This window comes from Papaver somniferum, unplaced genomic scaffold (assembly GCF_003573695.1).
Source record: "Papaver somniferum cultivar HN1 unplaced genomic scaffold, ASM357369v1 unplaced-scaffold_16, whole genome shotgun sequence".
NCBI classification, from domain to species: domain Eukaryota; kingdom Viridiplantae; phylum Streptophyta; class Magnoliopsida; order Ranunculales; family Papaveraceae; genus Papaver; species Papaver somniferum.
The window spans coordinates 891,655-916,825 of record NW_020625486.1 but is presented as its reverse complement, the minus strand read 5'-3'; the positions used below and the strand labels follow the sequence as shown (position 1 = coordinate 916,825).

General features: G+C 42.2%; 2 protein-coding genes across 2 annotated transcripts; both read right to left on the bottom strand.

Annotated features, from left to right (window-relative positions):
• Positions 1-395: 395 nt before the first annotated feature.
• On the bottom strand, positions 396-16,586 carry LOC113337385 (prolyl 4-hydroxylase 1-like). Its single transcript, XM_026583076.1, has 11 exons — positions 16,583-16,586; positions 16,274-16,429; positions 15,727-15,785; positions 15,566-15,631; positions 15,388-15,462; positions 15,154-15,228; positions 1,367-1,437; positions 1,229-1,280; positions 1,045-1,137; positions 865-957; positions 396-605 (listed from the first exon to the last, which is right to left on the bottom strand). The coding sequence occupies exons 1-11, from the start codon at positions 16,584-16,586 to the stop codon at positions 456-458; spliced, it is 894 nt and encodes a 297-aa protein (XP_026438861.1). The 3' UTR covers positions 396-455.
• Positions 16,587-17,241: 655 nt separating this feature from the next.
• LOC113337384 (prolyl 4-hydroxylase 1-like) lies at positions 17,242-25,003 on the bottom strand. Its single transcript, XM_026583075.1, has 12 exons — positions 24,559-25,003; positions 24,214-24,272; positions 23,989-24,054; positions 23,825-23,903; positions 23,574-23,647; positions 23,321-23,391; positions 23,197-23,234; positions 19,504-19,507; positions 19,224-19,233; positions 17,921-18,013; positions 17,738-17,830; positions 17,242-17,619 (listed from the first exon to the last, which is right to left on the bottom strand). Exons 1-12 carry the CDS (start codon positions 25,001-25,003, stop codon positions 17,512-17,514), a joined length of 1,140 nt encoding a protein of 379 aa, XP_026438860.1. The 3' UTR covers positions 17,242-17,511.
• Positions 25,004-25,171: the final 168 nt, after the last annotated feature.

Sequence of the window (25,171 nt, the reverse complement as noted above, 5' to 3'; positions counted from 1 at the left end):
CATGCATGTGTAACGTGAACCACTGCATTAACTAAAAATCAATACAATTACAAAATGAACTTTGAATAATACTTGATTTGAAGTAACGAGAGAAGATTTCATGTCAGCATTAACATAAAATCTGCATCTTATTTCAAAAATCACTCGGGTTTCTTTCATGCCAGATATGCCAAAGCTCCAAGCTGCGCATCCCAAATAGGCACTGTCAACAGGTTTGGGCATCACAACAGCATGCCTATATTTTGAGTGGTTTAGTAAGATCTATCTGAATTAATCCGTTTTTGCCATCACCAAGATATTCCGTCTCAAACTTCATCCTTAATATTTTCTCTTTAATTTCTTCTTAATAACAATTCTGTATATTTTCTCTTTAATTTCTTCTTAATTTTGGATATAATAACAATTTGGGTTTGCTAGTCAAATTTACTACATAAAGGTGTATATATTAGATGTGCTCAAGATGTTTTAAATCCGCTAGCTGGCAGTTGAAGAGGAATTAGTGTGTATTTATTTTGCCTCATCAATCTCGTAGCACACCATTTCTCTCCTGATAAGACTTCGCATCCTGTATGTACACTCTTTGGATCTACCTTCCCATCAAGTCCCTACAAAAAAGAAACCGACATTAAATTTTTCCACACAGTTTAAACTGGTTAGAAATTTGGTTGTTATATAAACATGCAGTACGTCCTATGCAACGCAACGGTTTAACTTCAGTTCATGAACATACCAAAACCACAACCCTAATAGACTGGTCAACTCTGTTGCTAAGGTCTGTAGAACGGAAACTAAACAGCTTCATGCTAAATTTTTGTGCATAGGAAATATAAGAAAAGATATTGTTCCGGAGTAGTAGAAACAAACCACGCTCCAGAAAAGAACTGCATCTCCTTCAATCGGTTTTACAGACGACCCCTTTAACATTTTTCCAGCACAGCTACATTTTCCTGTTCCAGCCTGAAATTCTTTGCAGTTAACTCCCTGGCAGAACCAATTGCGTGTTGTACTATGACTTAGTGCAGTAAATCTTTGCAGTGAACTAACCATGGGGAAGTAAGTTTCTCCTCCTTCCACATTATCGCTCAAATACATGAGCATTGTTGCCATTCGCTGACCTCCACTTTCCTTGAAGTTTATCTGGTTCTGCACCCAAAAAAGAATTCCATTTTATGAAACCAAATCTGGAAAAGGAAAAACTGAAACAAAGCATTGTGGAAAAACAACTCACGGTGTCCAAAAAGTAGTCGCTATGTAGCCTGAAGTACTGATTCTTTTCATACCTGTATAGCAGATGTTAGGCACTTAATAGTGGAACATGTCAGTCTAAGAGATTACAGTAATTAAGCCTTTCTTAAGAAAGCAATACCTTAAAACATGAATAGGCTCTCCGTTTTCTACTGGAACTTGAGAAAATACTGAAATTCGTTTTTCAATTGCCTGTTTCAGATATGCATAAGAACAATATAAGTGTGAACACGTAAATCACGAAGGCATCTATATGTTCACAAACAATGTTCGCACTCTAGGTACCGTCTCACACTGATAATACGATTGCATTGATTCCTTGGCTCAAAACCCTCGGGTTTATCATAGCCTAATCTAATAACATTGCGAGGGGCGTTTACGCAGGGGAAGATAAAGAAAACGAAGTATAAAAGTAAAACTCAATGAGCGTTAGGCGAATATAAAGTGCTGAAATGTAAATAAGACAGGGATTTACATGGTTCAGCACTAAGGCCTACATCCACGGGGTTGTTGTTTCACTATATACTTGATGGTTACAGGGATAGTCGAGCGACTTTGGAGTTTACATAGGTCTGTATATTGTAAAGGACTAACTTACACTCGCAATCTTTCTCTCTCATTCTCTCTCTGATTTTTCCGATCCCCTCACTCTTGGTGGAGAGGTGGTATTTATAGGGTTAGAGTGTGGGACCCATCTCTGAGGGCCGTTGGAACCTTATCTTCTTGTGTTTTGTGTCCATCACGCGGAGGTATTTGTTCATTACTTGATCACGCAGAGGCATCCTCGTCCGTTCCACGGGTTGATCGACACGTATGCTGCTCAGAGTGTTTAATGCGGGTAGTTGAGGCGCCTGCTCGTGTCAGACAAGTGTCTTCTGCTCCTGTCACGTCCATGTCAGTTAACTTTCTCTTCACCGTTGATCTTAGCTTCTTTTGGGGATGAGATAAAGTAAATCTTCGGGAGTTATTTGGTGATCCGCAGTACATCGTGTTTTCGGTGCATCTTTTAACTTCTGCCCTTAGATTCGTTTGGGCAAAGATCCTACGTCGCCGGTATAGGCTTCTTGGCTATGGGCGTGTGTCATCGTGTTTTGATGACTTTGCCTGCATGCTCTCCACGTATTTTCCTATATACACGTGTTTGATGATGAAATATGTACACACAATTTGCCCCTTTTCTTCGGGCTTGAATGTTTAGTGGGAGCATTGAAGAAAACAGACGTTACATATTCTTCCTCTCTCCTAATAACTTCTCCTAGATACTTGGGCATGTTTCTTATTCGTGCATTAAATGCTCATTTAATGGGCACATTTCCCATTCCTCCATTAATTTCCTTCTCTTTCTTTCGAGTATATTAAGGAGAGAAGAAGAATTAATTTCATTCTCCTTGAAACTTAATTTCATTCTCCCTGTCAGTCTTCATTCTTTGTTCTTCAACCATTAAATTGTCTCTGCCTTAACATTAATCACGCTCGCTTCTTCTTTGTTTCTGATTGTTGTCCTCTTCCTGCTGTTGTTTGTGGTGGTAAGGTTTCTTCTCTTTGTTCTTGTTGTTTTAAGCTGTGTTGATTGAAATTTTTTTGCTGTTGATCGTATCGTAGCCTCCTATTTCTGCTACTGTCGTCCCTTGTTTGTGATGAAAAACCTCTTTTAATGCTTGTATGCTAGTTTTCCCCTGTTCTTCGTCTCAAATCGAGGAGGCCATTGTTTTACTTGTATTTGATTGGACTTTTGAGTTTAGGATTTTAGGGTTTTGGAGAATTTCAAGCATGTATGCTAGTTTTAGGGTTTCTGTGCTATGTTGAGATGGACTGCTAATTTTGTGGTTTTTTGATCTTTGGTGATGTCCTTGTGTTTGTTTCTAACTTGTTTATGTTGTACCTCTTCGCAGCCATGTCTGACCGTCCGGGGCTTCCTTATCAAACTCCGGGTTCTAGTCTACCGAGATCCCCTCCGCGCAGAGAGTCTCAAATGGATCCCCGTGGTATTGGAGTTTCTTCTTCTGGGTCGAAGGCCTCTCCTCCTAGGAAAGAGGGTCCCTCAAAAAATCATTCCGGGTCTCGAAACGCTGCCGATCGTGCGGTTTCTCGTCCTCGTGATGACGTTAGGTGTACGCAGACACCTCCTCGTGCTGTTGCCTTTGATGTTCCTCCTCTACGTTCAGTAGTGCCCGTGCAGCACCCTCTGCCGCCACCTCCAGTACTTTCTTTCAAAGGGAAGAACACCAAAGGTGGTGTCCGAGAGATGAGTCTTCTAAGAATCCTTCTTTGAAAAGAAGAGCTTCCGAGGCTTTTATTGGTTCATCTGATCCCGCAGAAGAGAATGAGGCTTCCCCGGTGATACGCAGCGTTTCGGTCAGCAAGAAGAAAGTTACGTTCAAACATATTGACCTTGAAGTTTTCAAGGAAAAGCATGAGTTCAAGCCTTCGAGGTTCGTTTCTATGCCCCTGAGGATGATATTACTTATGAGCTCATCTCGAAGTATTAATTTGATGAGTTTCAATTGTTGACTACGGTTGGAGCCTTCGAGGTGGGTCTTATGCTGCCGTTGTACAAGTATGGTGACTCCTTTTATTACGATGTTCTTGCTGGTCGTGAAGGCTCTTCCACCAATACTCACAGTCGTTCTGTGTCGCAATTATCGGGGAATTATCTCCGTGCACTGAGGGAGTGTTATCTGCAGAGTAAGGGGGAGACGACGATGACGTGTTATGTTCCAAATCCCGCGGAGAGGGAATGGTATACTCCTGCAAACTTCAACAACTCCTTCGGTGATTACGTCAATAGTAGGAACCGTAAACCGTGGAGTGTTAGCCTTCGGAATCTCGCTGCTCCTCGGGGAGAAATTCGTCTGTTAAGTGAGGTGAGCGATGCCAAACTGAAGTATGTTCCAGGCACCGAGGGGTCTATTCAGCGGAAACTTTTTCCGGCACATGAGAGGATCAAGCGTGACCATGATTATGAGTGGCACGCTACTGTTATTGAAATTGTTGGTCCTTGGGCGTACAGTTGGATTCCCGGTCCGCGCGGTTGGCGTCCTTCTGAGAGTAGCAGGCCACGTGAATCTCCTCCTGCTCGTTATGGAGATTTCTGTCCATGGCGTTTAAATTTCGAAGGCATGAACTTTCCTTATGCCCTCGACGTCGTTGAAGGAGACGAGGAGGAAGGTTCTGGTGCTATACTTCCACCGAAGAGTGCCACTACTGCCAAGGTATGCAGATTCTGGCCGCGCCTCCCTCCTTTTTAAAATCAAACTGTTCGAAAAAAAAATCTTTTGTGGAACGTGTTGGTTTGCAGGTGTCGAAGAAGAAAAAGATTGGGCCGAAGCAGTCTTCTACCATTGTGACGGGTGAGGCTGAGGTTCATGAAGAAGTTACCAGTCCGGTAAACGAAGAGTTTGCCGAGGATGAGGAGATTTCTGATGGGGAAGAACGCACTGATACTTCCCCTCTAATGTCGAGGAGGAGATTGGTGCGGGTTGTGATGGTGATGAGGGAGAAATAATGCCGCGGTAGCTGACGGCAGTGTTATCGCTGATATGTCTGTTCCTGCTGGTGATGCTGCGGAAACTCTCCCCACCATTTCTCAAGAGTTCTCTTTTGACAGGATTTATTCCGCAGGGGAACTCTTTGACGATGCTCTCGATTTTCCTGAAGACTTCTCTCTGCTTTCCCCCAATGATGATTGGGATGTGCTCGGGGGTTCTGGTAAGGAAGACGCTGTTTCAGGATGGGGCGCGGATGATCATGATGCGCATGTTGATGCCGAAACTTGTGCTGATGGGGCAATATCAGCAAAGGGGAAGTCCGTGGTTGACTCGCCTTCCGAGGATTTCCCTCATTCGCTGACGTTTGAGGGTGAGGACGCCATAATGGATTGGCTCAAGAAAAAGGGTCTGTGTTTGTCCCTCATCCTGCCCCGGTGGTTGCTGGTGAAAAGGATTCCGATGCTATACCCGTCGGATGATGGAACTATCTTCCAAGGCGCGGGTATCTGAGATGTGGGGGAAAAGCTTGAGTGTTCCCGAAGCTACCCTCGTATCGGAGCCTCCTACTTCTGTCGCGGATATGATGGCCATAGCCGATGGGTACCAATATGGTTTTCCTCAGCAGCGTGTCTTGGAGGTAAGTCTTCGTACATATCTCTTCGTGACGATTGAATCCTTCGGTGTAATAATGTTTGCCGTTTTGATGTGTAGATGATGAGGAGTGAGCATTGTAACCATGTGATGTATCAATTCTTTAAAGCGAAATCTTTGAAGCTGGAGGCTAAGCTTCGTCACAGAGAAAAGGAATTATCTGCGGCTGAGGTGGAAATAGAAGAACTGAAGAAAAGCCTTAAAGAGAAAGAAAGGCTGGGTGAAGCGGAGGCTGGTCTTCGTTCAGAGCTTGCTGCCGTTCGCGCTGAGTTAGAGCAAACTCGCGGCCAAGTTTCAGCTTTCACAGGTTTGGTTCTTTTTCCTCTTTTACCCTCGCAGTGCGTCGTAATTCCTCTATATTACTTAGTTGTTCTGTCTGAGTCTCCCCACCCTATCTCCAGTGGGTGGCGTCCCCGAGCTGATATGGCTTCGAAACGAAAGGGCACGGCAAAAATCTCGTATCAAAGAGCTGGTCGAGAAAATTAAGAGCGAAGCCAAAAAGTGGGACGCTCGGGCTGAGGTGGCGCGCAAGGCATGTTCAAATGGTTGATATGCAGAATCTGTATAACCATGACCGTACTTTGTTCAATGGTACGCTGCTGTGGACACGTGAGAATCTGCGGGAATCCCGTGAGCGCACTTCATTGTTGGAGTCTAGGATACATCTTCTGGAAGAGGAATTACGAAAGGCTCGCTCCCTTCCTTTTCCGGGAGTTAAGGAGAGCATGTGTGTCTTACCAGAGAAAGGGACGATGCCCGAGCCGAAGTTGGGGCTCTAAGCAAGCCCTTGCTGCGTCTCGCGCTGAAATAGCTCGCCAGGCTGAGTCTGAGAGAAATCTTGAAGTATGTATGTACAGACTTAGCAAAGGGGTATCAGAGATAAACAACGAAGTCAACCACCTTCGTCACATGGATTCGATGAAGCAGGTAGAATTAGATGCCAGTCAATTTACTCTCACCAACCTTCAACTAGATTATAAGAAATTATCCGCGGAATATGACCATCTTGATGAAGCGCGAGATGCGGTTGTTAATGAGTATGAAGAGGCTTCGGCTTGTGTCGAAGGTATAACCCTATTTCATCGAGTGTGATTGTGTCTTTTCTGTGCTAACTCCCTGGTGTTGTCTTTTTCAGAGCTCGAGGGACAACTCCGCGTTGCAAATGAAAAATTTGAAAAGGCTCAATCTTCCTTAGCGCAGCAGGAAGAACAGACTAATCATTTTAAGAGTTTGGCGGCATCCCGCGAGGAGGCCGTTGGTGCTGCTTCTAAAGAAGTGAATCGTCTATCTTCGTTGTTATCCCAAGCCCAAGCGGACGACAGTTATTATGCATAAGGCTCGGTGTCAATTGGCTGAGGAGACAAACAAGATGCTGGAGAAGATTGAGCTTGGCCTTAAGACCGAGCATGGCCTCGTGAAGAGCTATCCGCGTCGTCCAGTACCTGCTCCTTGCCTGGCTCCTCGGGACCCTCATCTGGTGGGAGCGTCCCTTCAACTCTTCGGAACAACCCTGCTGATGGGGCGGCATCATCTAAGTAGAGACCGCGGCATCATTATCCTTCCGTTAGATTTTGCTAGTATTTTGTAAAAAGAATATTTTGATGTGTATTCCTTGTATTGGCCTTGCCGCTTTTTGTAACCAACCTTTATGAAATGGATCATTTTTTTGATATACCTGCAATATCAGTTTGTTGTTTATTTTAAGCATTGTGATGAAGGACGCTAAAAACAAAAGAAGAGTTTTTTGTTTGGGTTTGGCGATACCGAAGGGAGGTACCTTCGTGATCGTCTTGAGACCTGTCACCCCGCTGGCGAACCCTTGGCCAGAGGATTCCCAGACGGTGGGGGCCGAGGCAACGTTCTAGGATATGGGGTTAAAATATTTACATACACCCATTCCGTCGACCCGTTGCCTTAAGATTGGTTGGGTATCTCTTTCTGCTGGGTGCCTTCCCCCTGGTCTTACACTTATGGACACTGATGGGGGAGCCCTGAGAGATTGTAGATTAACTACTTTCCCCAATATTGTTGATAGGTTTTGTTTACTTGAATTTTAGAAAGCTTGTTTGATTGATAGGTTGAGGCCTGCAATTCCTCGTCCAGAGATAGAAACATGTAGAGCGGTCACGCTGCCTTCTTCTTCTGGTCTTCTTCACGCAGATGCAAAGCTGCGTTGCTCCTATGGGTAATATGTTTAAGCCACTTAGCATTCCAAGGATGCCGGAGGACCTCGCCTTTCAGATTGCGAAGGTAGTAGGAACCGTTTCCCGCAATGTCGTGTATTATAAAAGGTCCTCCCCACGTAGGTGCTAACTTTCCCCATTCTTTTCTCGTTGATACTGTGGGATTGTTCTCAACACATACTGCCCCTCTACAAAATTTCGAAGCTTTACCTTTTTGTTGTACTCCCTTGCTAGTCTTCGTTGATAATTTTCCATCTTCTGCAATGCTGCTTCCCTTCTTCCTTCTAGATCGTCCAATCTCTCTAACATCATGTCTGTTGTGAGATTTTTCTCCCATGCTTCGGTCTTTGTGGTTGGCATGAGGATCTCTGTTGGGATGACTGCTTCAGCTCCATAAGTGAGGAGAAACGGGGATTCCCCAGTGGCAGATCTTCTTGTTGTTCTGTATGCCCATAACACATTATGCAACTGTTCACACCATCGCCCCTTATGTTCGTCTAATTGTTTTTTGAGGATAAGGGCGAGGGTCTTGTTAGTGGCTTCCGCCTGTCCATTGCTTTGAGGGTATATGGGGGTGGATTTGTTTTCCTTATTTGAAAGTATCGAAGAGCATGTCTATGTTTTTCCCCTGTAATTGCTTACCATTATCGGACACGATTTCTGCTGGTATGCCGAACCTGCAAATGATGTTCTGGAATATGAAAGTAAACACATCCACGTCTCTGATCCTGGCTAAGGCTTTAGCTTCCACCCATTTACTGAAGTAGTCCGTGGCTACTATCAAAAATCGTCTTTTCCCTGACCCTTCGACGAAAGGCCCGACGATATCTATGCCCCATTTTGCAAATGGCCACGGGCTATCTACAGAATTTAACATTGTTGCCGGCGCGTGTATCTTTTTGGCGAAGCGCTGACATTCTTCACACCGTCGGGACATCCTTGCGGCATCCTGTATCATTGTGGGCCAGTAATATCCTTGCGTTTTTGCTTTGTCGGCTAGTGATCTCATGCCGCTATGATTCCCTGCGTCACCATAATGGATGTCGTTTAGAATTCGATGCCCCTCTTTCCGGGATAAGCAACGTAGTAACGGTCCGAGGAAGGATTTCTTGTACAGGACCCCATCCCGGAGATCATATCTTCCTACTTTGGAGAGTATTTTCCTAGCTTGTTTATGATCCGCGGGTAAGCTTCCCTTTTCGAGAAACGCATGGATCACCATTCTCCAATCATCTTCGTTGCTGAAGTCTTCGTCTTGATTTGCTCTTGACAGGATATCTTCTTCGTCAAAATCGTTATGGATGTCTTCTCCTACCTGGTCTTCGATATTTTCTTCCACTGTATCTTGATTGGTAGCGAAGGAGAATTGAGATGCAATCGAAGGCTCGTATACCCTTGTTATTTTAATAGCTTCGACGCTTTTATCCTTCAGCATGGATGATATATATGCTAGGGCATCCGCGTGCCTGAGATCCCTTCTGCATAAGTGCCGGAACTTGATGTTCGGAATTTGTGATGCCAATGTTTGGACCAAGGCCATGTAAGCTGAGAGGGTGTCATCGTACACATTGTACTCGAGCCCTATTTGCCGTATGACAAGCTGCGAATCACTTGTCAGTCTTACATCGGTTACCCCCATTTCTATTATTACACGGAGGGCATGTACGACTGCCTCGTATTCGACGATGTTGTTGGTATGCTCTTTGAATTCTAACCTGAGTGCCTGTACAATCCTTTCTCCGGTTGGGGTGGTGATGACAATGCCTATTCCTGCTCCTTCCTTATTTTTGGAACCGTCGACGAAGACTTCCCATTGTCTTTGACTCGCGGGTTCGAGGATATCCATTGGATCCTTGCTTTCTTCCTCGGCTTCTGGTATTCCCTTAATCTCTTCGTCGTTGTCCAGGGGGAGGTCTGCTAAGAAATCCGCCAAAACTTGGGATTTTCGAGAATGTTGAATTTCATGAATGATGTTGAATTGGTCCAGGTGGGTGTTCCACTTGGCTATTCTGCCCACTTTTCCCGCGCTTTTGAGGACTGCTTCCAGTGGTGCTTTGCATGGGACCCGGACGAAGTGAGTTAGGAAGTAGGTTCTCAGCTTTTGAGTAGCCCATACCAATGCTAGGATAAGCTGTTCGATCTTTGTGTAGTTCCTTTCCGCAGAATTGAGGGTCTTACTGACGTAATAGATAGGTGTTCTATCTTCGTATTGGTTTTGACCAACACTGCGCTGACTGCGTCTTCTGTTGCTGCTATGTACAATGCCAAAACCTCATCAGGATCCGGCTTCTGCAGGATCGGAATTGAAGCTAGGTGTTCTTTGATTTTTTGGAAGGCTTCTTCGCATTCTGCGGTCCATTCAAACTTGCTCCCTTTTTTGAGAATATTGAAGAAATGTTTGCATTTGTCCGAGGATCGGGCAATAAATCTGCCCAAGGCTGCGATGGACCCATTGAGTTTCTGCACTTCTTTTAAATTCTTCGGGGATGGCATTTCTACTATGGCCTGAATCTTCTACTGGGTCTACCTCAATGCCCCTTTTTGTTACCAGATACCCGAGGAATTTCCCCGAGGTGACGCCGAAAGTACATTTCTCTGGATTCACTTTCATGTGATGTTTTCTCATTGCTTCGAAGATATCTCTCAGATCCTGGTGGTGATCTTTGCGCAGCTTACTTTTGACGAGCATATCGTCAACGTAGACTTCTAAGGTACTACCAATCCATGGCCTGAAGATAGCATCGACCATTCTTTGGTATGTTGCCCCTGCGTTTCGAAGTCCGAAGGGCATTCTAGTGTAGCAATAAAGGCCATGTGGGGTGTAGAACGCTGTGTGTGGCTGATCTTCTTCTGCCAGGGCTACTTGGTTGTAGCCAGAATGTCCATCCATGAATGACAGTTCTTCATATCCTTCTACTGCTTCTACCAGCTGATCTATGCTTGGCAGGGGATAGCTGTCCTTTGGACATGCCTTGTTGAGGTTAGTAAAATCGATGCATATTCCTAACCCTCCATTTTTCTTAGGAACGACGACCATGTTAGAGATCCATGTAGGGTACTTGACTTCCTTGATAAATCCTGCGTCTAGTAGTTTCCGAAGTTCTTTTTCCACTGCCTTATGATACTCTGGTGCAACTTTTCTAATTTTCTGCCTGAACGGGGTGTGCCTGGATGATGCGTAGCTCGTGTTGGATTACTTTCGGGTCAATCCCCGGCATATCTCCTAGTTCCAGGCAATACATCCGCGTATTCTTTAAGTAATTTGGTTAGAGAATCTTCTCTTCTTTCGTCCATTATGGTCCCTGATCATCTTCGGGTTTTCTTCCTTCCTATGTTGATTTCTTTTACGGGCTCTACTGGCGTGAACACCGGCTTCGGGTCCCCGAGGACTGGGACGTTCTTTGATTGCTATTTGGTATGTTTCTGTCCTTCGTTGGCTGCTGAAGTACTTGTTCTGTGCTTAGTACATTATCATCTTTTGTCAAGCCCTTCCTGTAGTTTCGTTGAGGAACAGGTCTATGGCCTTCTCTTTCGCGGCTTCTTTATTTTTAATTCTTCGGGTTTTTTGCTCTTCTTGTTCGTTGTTGATACGATCCTGAGTGGCTTGGCACTCTCTTGCAGAGACCCGATCTCCCTTGATTTCCATTACTCCCTCAGGTGTTGGGAATCTGAGATATTGGTAGTACGTTGCCGCCACTCCCTTGAGTTTATGTAACCATTTTCGTCCAATAATGGCGTTGTAGGGGGATGGGGCGTCACCACGCTGAATCGTGTTTCTAACTTTCATGGGTCCCGTCAACTTGCAACACGATGTCTCCCAATGGCTTTGTGGGTGCTCCATTGAATCCGTAGATGGTGTAATAAGAGGTCATTAGATGTTCTTCATGGAGCTTCATTCGTTTGAATGCGTCGTAGAATAGAACGTTCACTGAGCTTCCCCCGTCTATGAGGATTTTTTAAGGTTACATCCAGCCACTGGTAGTGTGAGGACCAGGGGGTCGTTATGGTCTTCCATATCTTCTTCGATATCTTCAGCATCGAAATAATAGGTGAGTCCATCCACTCTTCGTCACCTCTATCCCATCGATCTTATACAATTCGCAGCGGTCTTCGAACTGCTTCCGTAACCTCTTTCCTATCTGTGCTGTAAGTGAGGGCCCTGCGGCTTCAGAACACGAGATGGTGTTGATTGTGCGGTTCCCTTCTGGAAGTTGGACTGGCTTGGTTCGTTTGGATCTATCCTCGGCGACATCCTTTCGTACGTAATGTTTGAGCTCGCCAGCATCGATTAATTTTTGGATCATTATTTTGAGGTTTTTACATTTTTCGGTCTGGTGTCCGTTGAAGCAGTGATATTCACAGTAATCTTTAGACTTCTCGGTTCTCGGGGGCTGTTTTCCCTTAGACCATGGCCACTCCAGGTTTTCCCTTCCTTTGATCTCTCGCAGGATCCGAGCATAGCTAGCGTTGAGCTTCGTGTAAACTTGATCTTCGAATTTTCGGTCGCCTGTTCGTCGTTCATCCCTTCGTTCCTTCCTGTCTTCGTGAGGCCGCTCCACTGAACAATTCCTTTTGGCCCCATTGGTTTGTTCTGCTGAATTGGTACGGTGAGACCTCTGCGTGTACGCCCTCGGGTTTTCACGCTGGATTTCTTCAAGACGAGCGTGCTTTTCAATAATTATTCGAAGATCTCCCTCTGTCTTAGGCACGCTTCCATGAATCTCAACAAATAGTGGACTCATTCGGTCTAATCCCCACTTGTAGCAGTTGATACTTACCACTGGGTCCACACTTCCTATGGCTTGGCAGATCTTGTGCCATCTGTTAGTGTATTCCCTCGTGGTTTCCTTGTAGCCAATTGCCAGTGAAAAGAGCTTATCCATTCCGGTGTTAACAGTCTTGTTGTACATGTAAGTTCTTAAGAACTTTTCTGCGAGTTGGTCGTAGGAGTGGATGGAGTCTGGCGGCAGATTATCAAACCAAGACAATGCGATCCCTTCAGGCTTGAGGGAAGTATCTACAGAGTACGGCGTCGTTCTGACTCCATCTAGCTAAGACACGGTTATAATACCGAATATGTGCAGCGGGATCACTGGATCCGTCATAGCATTCGAACGTCGGGACAGGGCATTTCAGCGGAATAGGGGTGTTGGCCAGGCGATGAGTTAGGGGCGTGGAGTTAGCCTCTCTCATGACCTCTTCTAACCTTCCCCCGCCTTGTCTACTTTTTAATTGCCTGATCTCGGCCATCATTTCATCACGTAGCTCTTCCATCGCGCGGTGATGCCCTACGCTCTTCTGCTCGTGATAGTCTGACTCTCCGTCATTGTAATCTGGGTCAGATGCGCTACTTCCCCTAGCCGTGTCTCCATTGGCTGCTACGATGACTCTTCGGTCTCGATTTGGTTCTGGTGCCTTTGAATTTGCCTCATCAAGTTGCTGGCTGGTCTTCGTGCTTAGGGAATCCGGTCTTTTAAATCTTGGTTTTCTCTGGCCAGCAGAACTACAACATCTGCGTAAACCTGCTGGCTTTCTTCAATTCTTCAAGCTCAGCCATCAGTCGATGTGATTGGTTTGACCCCTGATTGGGAGTCCCCGCTCGTGCTACTACGGCCATGGTGCCGCCTTCTTCTATGGTTTGTACTAAAGGTGGGAGGTTCATTTCGATTGTTGGCAATTCCAAATCGGGCGGAGTGCCCACCGGCACAGTTTGATTCTGTTCGTTTGTTGGTGGCATTCCGAAGGTTGGCGGGTGCGCGGGTTGATGTGTTGGATTCATCCACCCTTTCTTTTGGTTGGTGAGATTGATTCGTAACAAGAGTTTTGCTGGCTTCCGCAGCCTTTGGGGCTGCCGCTGCCGTACTGTACTTCGCTGCCGCTGCTCTGAGGGTCGCGGCTGCAACGGAGTTAGCGTTCATAGGCGAAGTGATTTCCGCAGTGTCCTGTCTCTGACTAGTTATTTTGGCTCTGTCTCCTTTCTGCTTGCTCCGGGTGATGACCGGGGTTGTCCTTGGTGCTTCCTTTGACGAGGCTTTGGATTTTCCTGCTTCCTGCATCTTTTCAATCGTGCTGTCGTTTTCTTTCTGCACAAGGGAATTTCAAACAGCGAGAAACAGAAATGTTTGTGCGGATCGGGTTAGTTTACAAAATTCATTACTCCAAGAAAAAAAACTGCCCGAGGGCCACCGAGAACTTTTAAAAATGCAGGTTCATTGAAGATATGTGGATACGTGAAAGGATCCCTTTGAAAATGCACGTAGATTTTTTTTTGGAAATTTTCAAAAACCCTTCGGAAAGAAAAGTCCAGACGAGATCTAAAAAATGTAAATCCATGGATCTAAGCAATAAATCTTTTAACCAGTTTGAATGGCTTTGGCAGATACTGACAGAGCTAATGAAGTAGAGCAATCATATGCTAATTTAATATGAAATCACAGGATAAGATAAATCTTTTACCGGGACGAAGTCCCTGTTTCTAGTGCCAAATTGTGAACACGTAAATCACGAAGGCATCTATATGTTCACAAACAATGTTCGCACTCTAGGTACCATCTCACACTGATAATACGATTGCATTGATTCCTTGGCTCAAAACCCTCGGGTTTATCATAGCCTCATCCAATAACATTGCGAGGGGCGTTTACGCAGGAGAAGATAAAGAAAACGAAGTATAAAAGTAAAACTCAAGGAGCGTTAGGCGAATATAAAGTGCTGAAATGTAAATAAGACAGGGATTTACTTGGTTCAGCACTAAGGCCTACATCCACGGGGTTGTTGTTTCACTATATACTTGATGGTTACAGGGATAGTCGAGCGACTTTGGAGTTTACATAGGTCTGTATATTGTAAAGGACTAACTTACACTCGCAATCTTTCTCTCTCCTTCTCTCCCTGATTTTTCCGATCCCCTCACTCTTGGTGGAGAGGGGGTATTTATAGGGTTAGAGTGTGGGACCCATCTCTGAGAGCTGTTGGAACCTTATCTTCTTGTGTTTCGTGTCCATCACGCGGAGGTCTTCGTTCATTACTTGATCACGCAGAGGCATCCTAGTCCGTTCCACGGGTTGATCGACAAGTATGCTGCTCAGAGTGTTTAATGCGGGTAGTTGAGGCGCCTGCTCGTGTCAGATAAGTGTCTTCTGTCCCTGTCACGTCCATGTCAGTTAACTTTCTCTTCACCGTTGATCTTAGCTTCTTTTGGGGATGAGATAAAGTAACTCCTCGGGAGTTATTTGGTGCTCCGCAGTACATCGTGTTTTCGGTGCATCTTTTAACTTCTGCCCTTAGATTTGTTCGGACAAAGATCCTACGTCGCCGGGATAGGCTTCTTGGCTATGGGCGTGTGTCATCGTGTTTTGATGACTTTGCCTGCATGCTCTCCACGTATTTTCCTATATACACGTGTTCGATGATGAAATATGTACACACAATAGGTGCTAAATTTAAAAGTGGGAAAACAAACAACTTTCCTTGGTTTATTGACTTTGGTGGCATTCGTGATTGACGTTTCATAATCAACTCTAGAAAGAAATTTTTGAAAGATTTCGCAAGAAAATGGAATGATGTGATCTTGCTAAGCAACCAACCTGTACAATAGGATTCTTACTCTCTTCCTTGCTTAAAGACACACCGAAACTTGTCCTAGTATCATTTATAATTCCCTGATAAAGCATTCAAGAAGTATATCGGATATTAAAAAATGAAGCATTCGAGCACAAAAAAGCTGACTTTTAAATGACGTAAGACCCATACAGATAGGAAAAAAGGTAAAAAAAAATAAAATAAAAAATGAACACATTGTTGTTTGTATTAATACATGCCTTGCCTGTTTTCCGATCATGTGCCCTAGAACGCTGGAGCCGAGGCTTGCCAATTGCTATAAGATAATCACATTCCTGAAATAATCAGAATCTCATTATTTTATTAGCTCATCGCAATATTTGTTGCGCACAATAGATTTGAGTCTATGACATGATCATGTCATCGAGACATTCATACCTCCGAACTTAAGAAATTATGCAGGAGAGTGATTCGTGGTGACCAGCTGATTACCTCAGGTGTGACCTACAACGCGGCAAAAGAAAATATACAGTAAATTTATAAAGAGGTCTGTTACAAGGTGGTGCAGAGATGAAAATAATGATGCAAATTGAGCATACAAGTCCGATTCGGAGCATCTTTGCCTCATCATCATTTTCACAACTAGAAAATCCTGAAACTACACAAAAACATGTATGTCAGATATGGTTAAGATATTATCAGAGTGAGAAAAAAGGACAGGAAAGTGCAACATAAATAAAAATTAAAGGCTACATAGCCGGACAGAACTAGAACCAGCACAGAGGAAGGATCATCTCTACATGTATGTCAGATGTGTTAGGCTAATATATCTTAATCATCTCTACAGAACTTCTTAATAAGTTCTAAACAAAAACAATTCAAACTAAAGTACTGCATGCAACATGCTAAATTCAATCACTATGTTTCTTCTAGTTAACTTCCAGAAATTGTAGTATAATAGTAAAGTCATCCGGTGATGATACTAGACCTAGTTTCGAAACTCATCGGTACTAAATTTTTATTATCCATCAAAAAAAAAAAAAAAAACTTCCAAGTTGGCAAAATAAAATAGTCCAAGTGAACGACCCAGACACTTAAGCTCCTTATAACTGATGAGCATGAAAAAGCAAAACGGATTTAACTTACCGCGATCACCAATGCCATTGTTGTAGAGTGAAGAACCAGCCAAAGAGGAGCTAGGATTTCCGAAAGCTGAGATAGAAACAGTACTTTTGGAGGATGACGAGTTGGGGTTGGGTGCTAGGGTAGCGGTTGAAGCTGCAAGAACTGAGGAACCAGTAGCTGGAAGAGTCGGTGAGCCAAAAAAAAAAAAAAGAACTACATACACAGAAAAGTATACGTTTGAGAAAAGAAATACTAACCTTTTATGTCAGATGTGTTTTTCTTGTTAGTCGATGATATTTTTCCCTTTACTTGTGGTTTTTTCTTAATCACCCATCTTTTATCCTGGATTATAGGAAAAGTACTTCTTTCTTTGGAAATATTGTTGTGTTGAAATCTGATAGATTGTCGTCGTAGTGCTACATAGAAAGGCTTGTTGAGTAACAGATGGAGTCTCAAGCTCCTAGCGATTCTGCTTGCTTCTTTTTGAAACTCTTTGATTTGATTTTGATTAAAGCTTACCATGATTTTGATTTAAATTGTATCTTCTTCTTTTTTCCTTTGTGGATTATAGACTCAGACTTCAGATCTGACTAACACGATTCCTTATTATAGACTACACACTTGTTAAACTGAGTTTAGGAATCTTTAATAAAATACTATAAATAAAGTGGTACGAATTTGTATTACACGGCTTTCTGTATTTATTTATTTTTGATCGGTTACACGGTTTTTGTATAAGCGAGGGTTTCATACCACCGTTCAGTTTTTCCAAGACCGAAGAGTAGATAATCTGTGTTTTGCTCGATAAAAATTGCATTCAACTAAACTAGAATCCGCACAACCAAAAGGGCAGCCCCATATACTTTTGAGGCAACCTAATAGCAACGGTGATAAATTGGGCTAAAACCAAAAATTACATCACAAAAACAGAATCTATAATAATATTTGTACCAAAATAATATTATAGGATTTCAGGACAATTAGGCAGCTCAATAAGAATGCGCTCTTGTGCACTTTTTACCAAAATATTTTAAAACTTGCAGATCATAAGCAGCATTTCACATTGTCCTTTGCAGGGTAGAGGTACAAGAATATGTGCATTGCATTCGTTCAATCTCAAACTTCCTCCTAATATTTTCTCTTTAATTTCCTTAATTTCGGATATAGAAATTTTTTAGACCATTCTAATCAAGATTACCTGTGTATATAAAAGATTTTCCCAAGAGGTTTTAAATGGGATAGCGGCAGTTGGAGAGATATTAGCTGTATTTATTTTGCCTCATCCATTTTGTAGCAGACCATTTCTCTCCAGATAAGACATCAGATCCTGCATGTAAACTATTTGGATCTACCTTTGCATTAGGTCCCTACCAACAAGAAAGCAACAGATGTTATCGCCTTGTGCAAAGGTTTCAATTCAGTTCAGGAACAAACCCAAATGACAAAACTAATAAAATGGTTAGTTTCAGAGTAGTAGAAACAAACCATGTTCCAGAATAGAACTGCATCTCCTTTAATGGGTTTTACAGACGACCCCTTTAACATTTTTCCTGCACCGCTACATTTTCCTTTTCCAGCCTGAAATTATTTGCAATTAACACGCTGATCAAAGAATCCGCTGCACGTTATATATACTAAAAGTGTTGGAGATCTTCGCTGTGAACTCACCATGGGGAAGTAAGTTTCTTCTCCTTTTAATTTGTCACTCAAATACATGATCGTTGTTGCTATTCGCTGACCTCCTGTTTGCTTCAAGTTAAACTGCACATAAAAAAAAGTAAAAAAATAAATCCATTTTACGAAGAAGAAAAAATCAGGAAAAAAGGAAAGAGAAGAAGTAAAACAAAAACAAAGCATGCAGGTGTTGAAAAACAACTCACAGTGTCAGGAAAGTAGTCGTTGTTAAAAATATATAATGATTATGCTTAATCAAAATTAGAAGAATCTAGAGAAGTGGAGACTTATCTATTAAACCGGTTAGCTTAATATCAAGAAATATCTAGAGGTCGTACGTTAACAAGAAATGTCTAGAAGAGTCAAGATAGTACGTTATCTAGAAATGTCTAGATATGGTCAAAGTTTATACGTTAATAAAAATAATAAGAAATGTAAAGATTCATATAGAGTAGGTGTTCTACTAGATAGTTAGAGAAAGTTTTGGAGCATAAAGAGGTCGGTTAATCAAAGCCTATAAATAGGCATCAGTTGTAACCATTTTGAATTGTAAGTGAGTGAATACCCGAGGTGAGGAATAGGTGGTAAAGAGTGAGAAATTGAAGTTAGTCTTTTAAGGTCTGTACGACCACAGTAGAGAGTGAAATAAAATTATCATTTCCATAAACCATAGTCAAATTCAATACCTTTAACCCTAAAAAGCATTTCCAACAAAGTGGTATCAGAGCCATAAGATTCTAATGGCTAGTGAAATGTTTCCGTTTCATGTAACTAAACTCATCAAAGATAACTATGAAAATTGGAGCATCCAAATGAAGGCGTTATTAGGCTCGCAAGATGCATGGGAGATTGTAGAGAAAGGTTATGTTGAACCGGAGGATGAAGCGGCGCTACCGCAAAATGAAAAAGATACGCAACGTATATCGAGAAAGAGAGATAAAAGAGCTCTTTTCCTTATTTATAAAGGAATGGATGAGTCGTCGTTCGAGAAGATATCAAGAGCTGCTAATGCAAAGCAAGCGTGGGAGATTTTGCAAAATTCATTCAAAGGCGTGGACAAAGTAAAGAAGGTGGGGTTGCAAACTCTAAGAGGCGAGTTTGAATCTCTCTCCATGAAAGAATCCGAATTAATATCGGATTATTATTCAAGAGTTTTAGTTGTTGTTAATCAACTAAGAAGAAATGGAGAGGTCACGGGTGATAGTCATGTGGTTGAAAAAATACTACGGTCACTTGTTCCAAAATTCGACTATATCGTCGTCGCAATTGAGGAATCGAAAGACGTCGAATCGATGACCGTGGATGAGCTCATGGAATCTCTTCAAGCCCATGAAGAAAGAATGAGAAAGAGAAGTAAATAGGGAGCAGTAGAACAAGTTCTACAAGCTAAGCTTACTTTAAAAGACAAAGGAGAGAGCTCTAGTTTCAATGCTAGAGGAAGAGGACGCGGATACTATGGAGGAAGAGGAAGAGGCAAGCAAAATAACGATAATCATAGGGACCAGAGGTCAATCTCCACAAGAGGTCGTGGAAGAGGAAACAATTCATGGCACACCGATAATAGGCCAAGGTATGACAAATCTCAAGTCCAATGCTATAATTTTCATAAGTTTGGTCATTATGCTTCAGACTGTCGATCTTCTTCAAATAATGTCGAGGAGAGAGAAAACTACGCTAGTAAAGAAAATCAAGAAGACCAGACCTTGTTGGTGGCATGCAAAGGCGGTGACTATGATGAAATTATACATGGGTGCTTGATACGGGAGCAAGCAACCATATGTGCGGCATGAAGGAGAAATTCGTGGAGCTTGATGAATCAGTTTCCGGGAACGTGACGTTTGGAAATGGAACGAAAACTCCGATGAGTGGTCTTGGCAAAATGTTTACTATGTCCCTAACGTAAAAATGAATATATTAAGTTTGGGACAACTCTTAGAAAAGGGCTATAGGATGAGTACGGAGAACCTTAGTCTTTTCATAAGAGATAAGAGAGGAAAACTAATTTCCAAAGTGTCAATGACGGGAAATAGGATGTTCCATCTGAACATTCAAAATGACGTCGCGAGATGTTTGACTGCTTGTGTGAAAGACTCGTCATGGCTCTGGCATCTTAGGTATGGTCACCTCAATTTTGGAGGATTAAAGTTATTATCCAAACAAAAGATGGTTAGAGGTTTGCCAAGCATAGACCACCCGGATCAACTTTGTGAAGGATTTTTACTTGGGAAACATTTTAGAAAATGTTTTCCTAAGGAAACACTGACGAGAGCCACAAAACCGCTACAGTTGGTTCACACAGACGTTTGTGGACCAATAAAGCCAAGTTCGTATGATGGAAATAACTATTTCCACATATTTGTAGACGATTTTAGTCGAAAAACATGGGTTTATTTCTTGAAACAAAAATCAGAGGTTTTCTCCAATTTCAAGAAATTTAAATCCCTTGTAGAGAAAGAAAGTGGCTTCGAAATAGTTGCTATGAGATCAGACAGAGGAGGTGAATTTACTTCGAAGGAGTTCGAGTCTTACTGTGAAGACAATGGAATCCGTCGTCCTCTTACGGTTCCATACACACCTCAACAAAATGGAGTTGCCGAAAGGAGAAACAAAACAATTCTCAACATGGACCGAAGTATGTTGAAGACAAAGAGAGTGCCCAGGGAGTTTTGGGCAGAAGCAGTTGATTGTGCGGTTTACCTGATAAACCGTTGTCCCACAAAAAGTGTGTGGAACATGACTCCTTTAGAAGCATGGAGCGGAGTGAAACCGTGCGTCTCACATTTACGAGTATTTGGAAGTATCGCATATGCTCATGTGCCGAGTCAGCTAAGAACGAAGTTGGATGACAGGAGCGCCAAGTACATATTTATCAGTTATGACCCTCGATCTAAGGGATACAAGTTGTACGATCCAATCAATAAAAAGGTCGTCACAAGCAGAGATGTGGAGTTTGATGAAGAAGGCTTATGGGATTTCGGCGTTCAAGAAAAGGATGACAATTTTTTCCCTATTGTAGAAGAAGAACAACCACCCGAACCAGTTGTTCCAGCTACTTCACCACCACTATCACCTCAAGCAGTGGATCATGATGATCCATCATCAGCAGATGAAAGTTCTAGCGAAAGGCCCTTACGAACGAGGAGTTTAAATGACATCTACGGAGACAATATCTCTCTCTTTTGTCTCTTTGCAGAAAGTGAACCAATAAATTTCGAAGAAGCCGTCGAAAACGAGAAGTGGAGAAAGGAGATGGATAAAGAAATCAAGGCTATTGAGAAAATAACACCTGGGAGCTCATAACACTTCCGAAAGGACAAAGAACAATTGGAGTAAAATGGGTGTACAAAGCCAAGAAAAACGCTAAAGGTGAAGTTGAAAGATACAAGGAAGGATTGGTTGTAAAAAGTTACAACCAAAGAGCAGGTATCGATTATGATGAGGTATTTTCTCTTGTCGCACGTCTTGAAACTATTAGACTAATTATTTCTCTAGACGCTCAAAATAAATGGAAAGTCCATCAAATGGACGTCAAGTCTGCCTTTCTTAATGGGCATCTTGAAGAGGTGGTATACGTCGAGCAGCCACCTGGGTATAAAGCCAAAGGACATGGAGACAAAGTCCTTAAGTTGAAAAAGGCTTTATACGGCCTAAAATAGGCACCAAGGACGTGGTACAACAGAATCGACAAGTATTTCCAAGAAAATAATTTCAGTAAGTGTCCGCATGAATATGCTCTCTATGTGAAGGTGAATGAAAAGGGAGATATGTTGCTCGTCTTCCTGTACGTAGATGATTTGATCTTCACTGGAAATAACCCAACAATGTTCGAAGAGTTCAAGAAAGCGATGACGAGAGAATTTGAGATGAAAGACATCGGTCTTATGTCATACTATCTCGGGCTTGAAGTAAAACAACAAGAAAATGGAATATTTATATTCAAGAAGGATATGCGAAGGAAATCCTTAAGAAATTTAAAATGGATAAGTGCAATCCAGCAATCACTCCCGTGGAATGCGGAATCAAGCTATCAAAGGTCGATGGAGGCGAGAAGATCAACCCGACTTTCTACAAGAGTCTTGTTGGAAGCTTGGGATATTTAACTTGTACGAGGCCGGATATTCTCTATGAAGTGGGGCTAATCAGTCGCTACATGGAAGCACCTACGACTACCCATATGAAGGCTGCCAAGAGAATTTTGCGCTACCTAAAAGGTACGCTTAATTTCGGTTTATTTTACTCGTCGTCAGATAAGTACAAACTCGTTGGATATAGTGAAAGTGATTGGGCCGGAGATTTAGATGAAATAAAATGTACTACTGGATTTGTATTTTTCCTAGGAGATACGGGATTCACTTGGAGTTCGAAGAAGCAACCGATCGTCACACTCTCCACTTGCGAAGCTGAGTACGTCGCAGCAGTATTGTGTGTCTGTCACGCGATATGGTTAAGGAGTTTAATGAAGGAGCTAAAAATGGAGCAGGAAGAACCGACTACAATATTTGTGGACAACAAGTCGTCAATGGCTTTAGAAAAGAATCCAGTGTTCCAAGACCGCAGCAAGCACATCGACACACGGTACCATTTTATCCGAGGGTGCATATCGGAGAATAAGGTACAACTGAAATACACAAAGTCTCAAGACCAAATTGCGGATATATTCACAAAACCACTGAAGCACGAGGACTTCGTCAAATTATGAGAGATTCTTGGAGTTATAACAAATCAAGTTTAAGGGAGGATGTTAAAAATATAAACTTGATTATGCTTAATAAAAAGAGGAAAAATCTAGAAAAGTGGAGACTTATCCATTAAACCGGTTAGCTTAATATCAAGAAATATCTAGAGAGTCGTACGTTAACAAGAAATGTCTAGAAGAATCAAGACAGTACGTTATCTAGAAACGTCTAGATATGGTCAAAGTCTATACGTTAATAAAAATAATAAGAAATGTAAAGAATCGTCTAGAGTAGGTGCTATACTAGATAGTTAGAGAAAGTTCTGGAGCATAAAGAGGTCGGTTAATCAAAGCCTATAAATAGGCATCAGTTGTAACCATTGTGAATTGTAAGTGAGTGAATGGCATCAGTTGTAACCATTGTGAATTGTAAGTGAGTGAATACCCGAAGTGAGGAATAGGTGATAAAGAGTGAGAGATTGAAGTGAGTCTTGTATGGTCTGTACGACCACAGTTTAGAGAGTGAAATAAAATTATCATTTCCATTAAACCATAGTCAAATTCAATACCTTTAACCCCAAAAAACATTTCCAACAGTCGTGATGTAGCCTGAAGAACTGGTTCTTTTCATACCTGTAATGCAGATGTTAGGCACTTAATAATGAAACCCATCAGTCTAAGAGATTACAGAAATTAACCATTTCCTTACAAAGCAATACCTCAAAACTTGCATAAGCTCTCCATTTTCTACTGGTACTTGAGAGAATACCGAGATTCGTCTTTCAATTGCCTGTTTCCGGATACATAAGAAAAGAATAATTTCTAAATTAAAAAGTGGGAAAACGAACAAATTTCATGGGTTTATGAACTTTGGAGGCATTTGTGATTGACGTTTCATAATCGACTCTAGAAAATATTTTTGAAGGATTTTGCAAGGAAGTGAAATAAGTGTGAGCTTGCTCGGGAACCAACCTGTACAATAGGATTCTTACTGTCCTCCTTGCTTAAATACATACCAAATCTTGTCCTAGCATCACTCTTAATGACTTGAAAAATCATTCAAGCACAAAAAATAGACTATATTAAATAACAGACAGATACAGGTTGGAAAAATGGTTAAAATAGAATGCCTGATAAATATTTGAATGCGGCATTCATTAGAAGCAAAAAAAACGAATACAGTTTTATTTGTCATAAGAAAGAAGCGAGATCCAGTGTAATACATGCCTCGCCTATTTTTGCGCCTTGTACCTTAGAAGGCTGGAGGCGGGGCTTGCCAGTTGCTATAAGATAATCACATTCCTGCAATATCATATCACAGTCTCATTCTCTAATTGCACACAATAGATTCGACATGATCATGTAATTGAGACATTCATATTCATACCTCCGAAGTTAAGAAATTATGCAGGACAATGATTCGTGGTGCCCAGCTGATAATCTCAGGCTTGACCTACAGTGGCAAAAGAAAAAAGTAAGTATCTCACAAGGTCTGACCATGTACTAAAGCATTCAAAAACCAAGCTACTAAAAAAACAATTTTCAGATAGAAACTTAAGTGGTTGAGAAGCTAGAGTGAAACATATATAAGGGTGGCGCAAACTAGACATACAAATCCAATTCGGAGCATCTTTGCCTCATCATCATTCTCACAACAAGAAAATCCTGAAACTGTACAACAAAAACGTATGCCAGATTAGAAGAGAAAAAAGGGAAGGGAAAGAAAGTACAAGAGAGTGCGCCACACTAGGTGCAAAAAAAAAAGAAAAAAGAAAAAAAAAAAAAAAGGCTACAGAGCCCGACAAAACTAGAATCATTACAGGGGAAGGATCCTCGCTACACATATTCCGATGTCACTGACAATGGTAAAGTCTGGGAGATGATACCAGACCTGAGTCGAAACTCATCGGTACCAAAAAAACTAAGAGCATGAAAAACCAAAACAGGCTAAACTTACCACCACTACCAATACCGTTGTTGCAGTCTGAAGAAACAGCCCAGCTAGGATTTTGGATATTAGACGATGAGTTACTTTTGAGAAGTAATGCATGGAGTTCAGAAAAAGTTGGAAGAGCATATCGACAAAGGATTGCAGAATATATGTTGATCCAGCCATCACCCAAACCACGAAGTGTAATGGAGGCAAGTTCAAGATCAGAAACAGGTTCATGGGCAGAGTCAAGAGCGTCAGCAATTTCCTTGATTTTTGAAACATATTCAGAGATAGAAGAATTTCCTTTCTGGATAGTTGAGAGGTTGGCTTTGAGTTGAAGACGAGTCCCAGAACGAGTCGAACGACGAACCGTACCAGAACGAGTCCGAGAACGACAAGGAGCTGAGATAGAAACAGTACTTTTGGAAGAAGACGAGCTGGAGTTGGGTGATAGGGTAACGGTCGACATTGTTGAAAAAAAGAAGAAAAAAAAGGAGATGGAATACTAGCTAGGGCTTACAATGTCTCAAGAGAATAATAGAATAAAGCAAAATCAAGCTGATAATCTTTTTTTTTTTTTTGGGCGATCAAAATTGCATTATACCGAACAAAACTAGGACCCAAACAACCAAAGGGA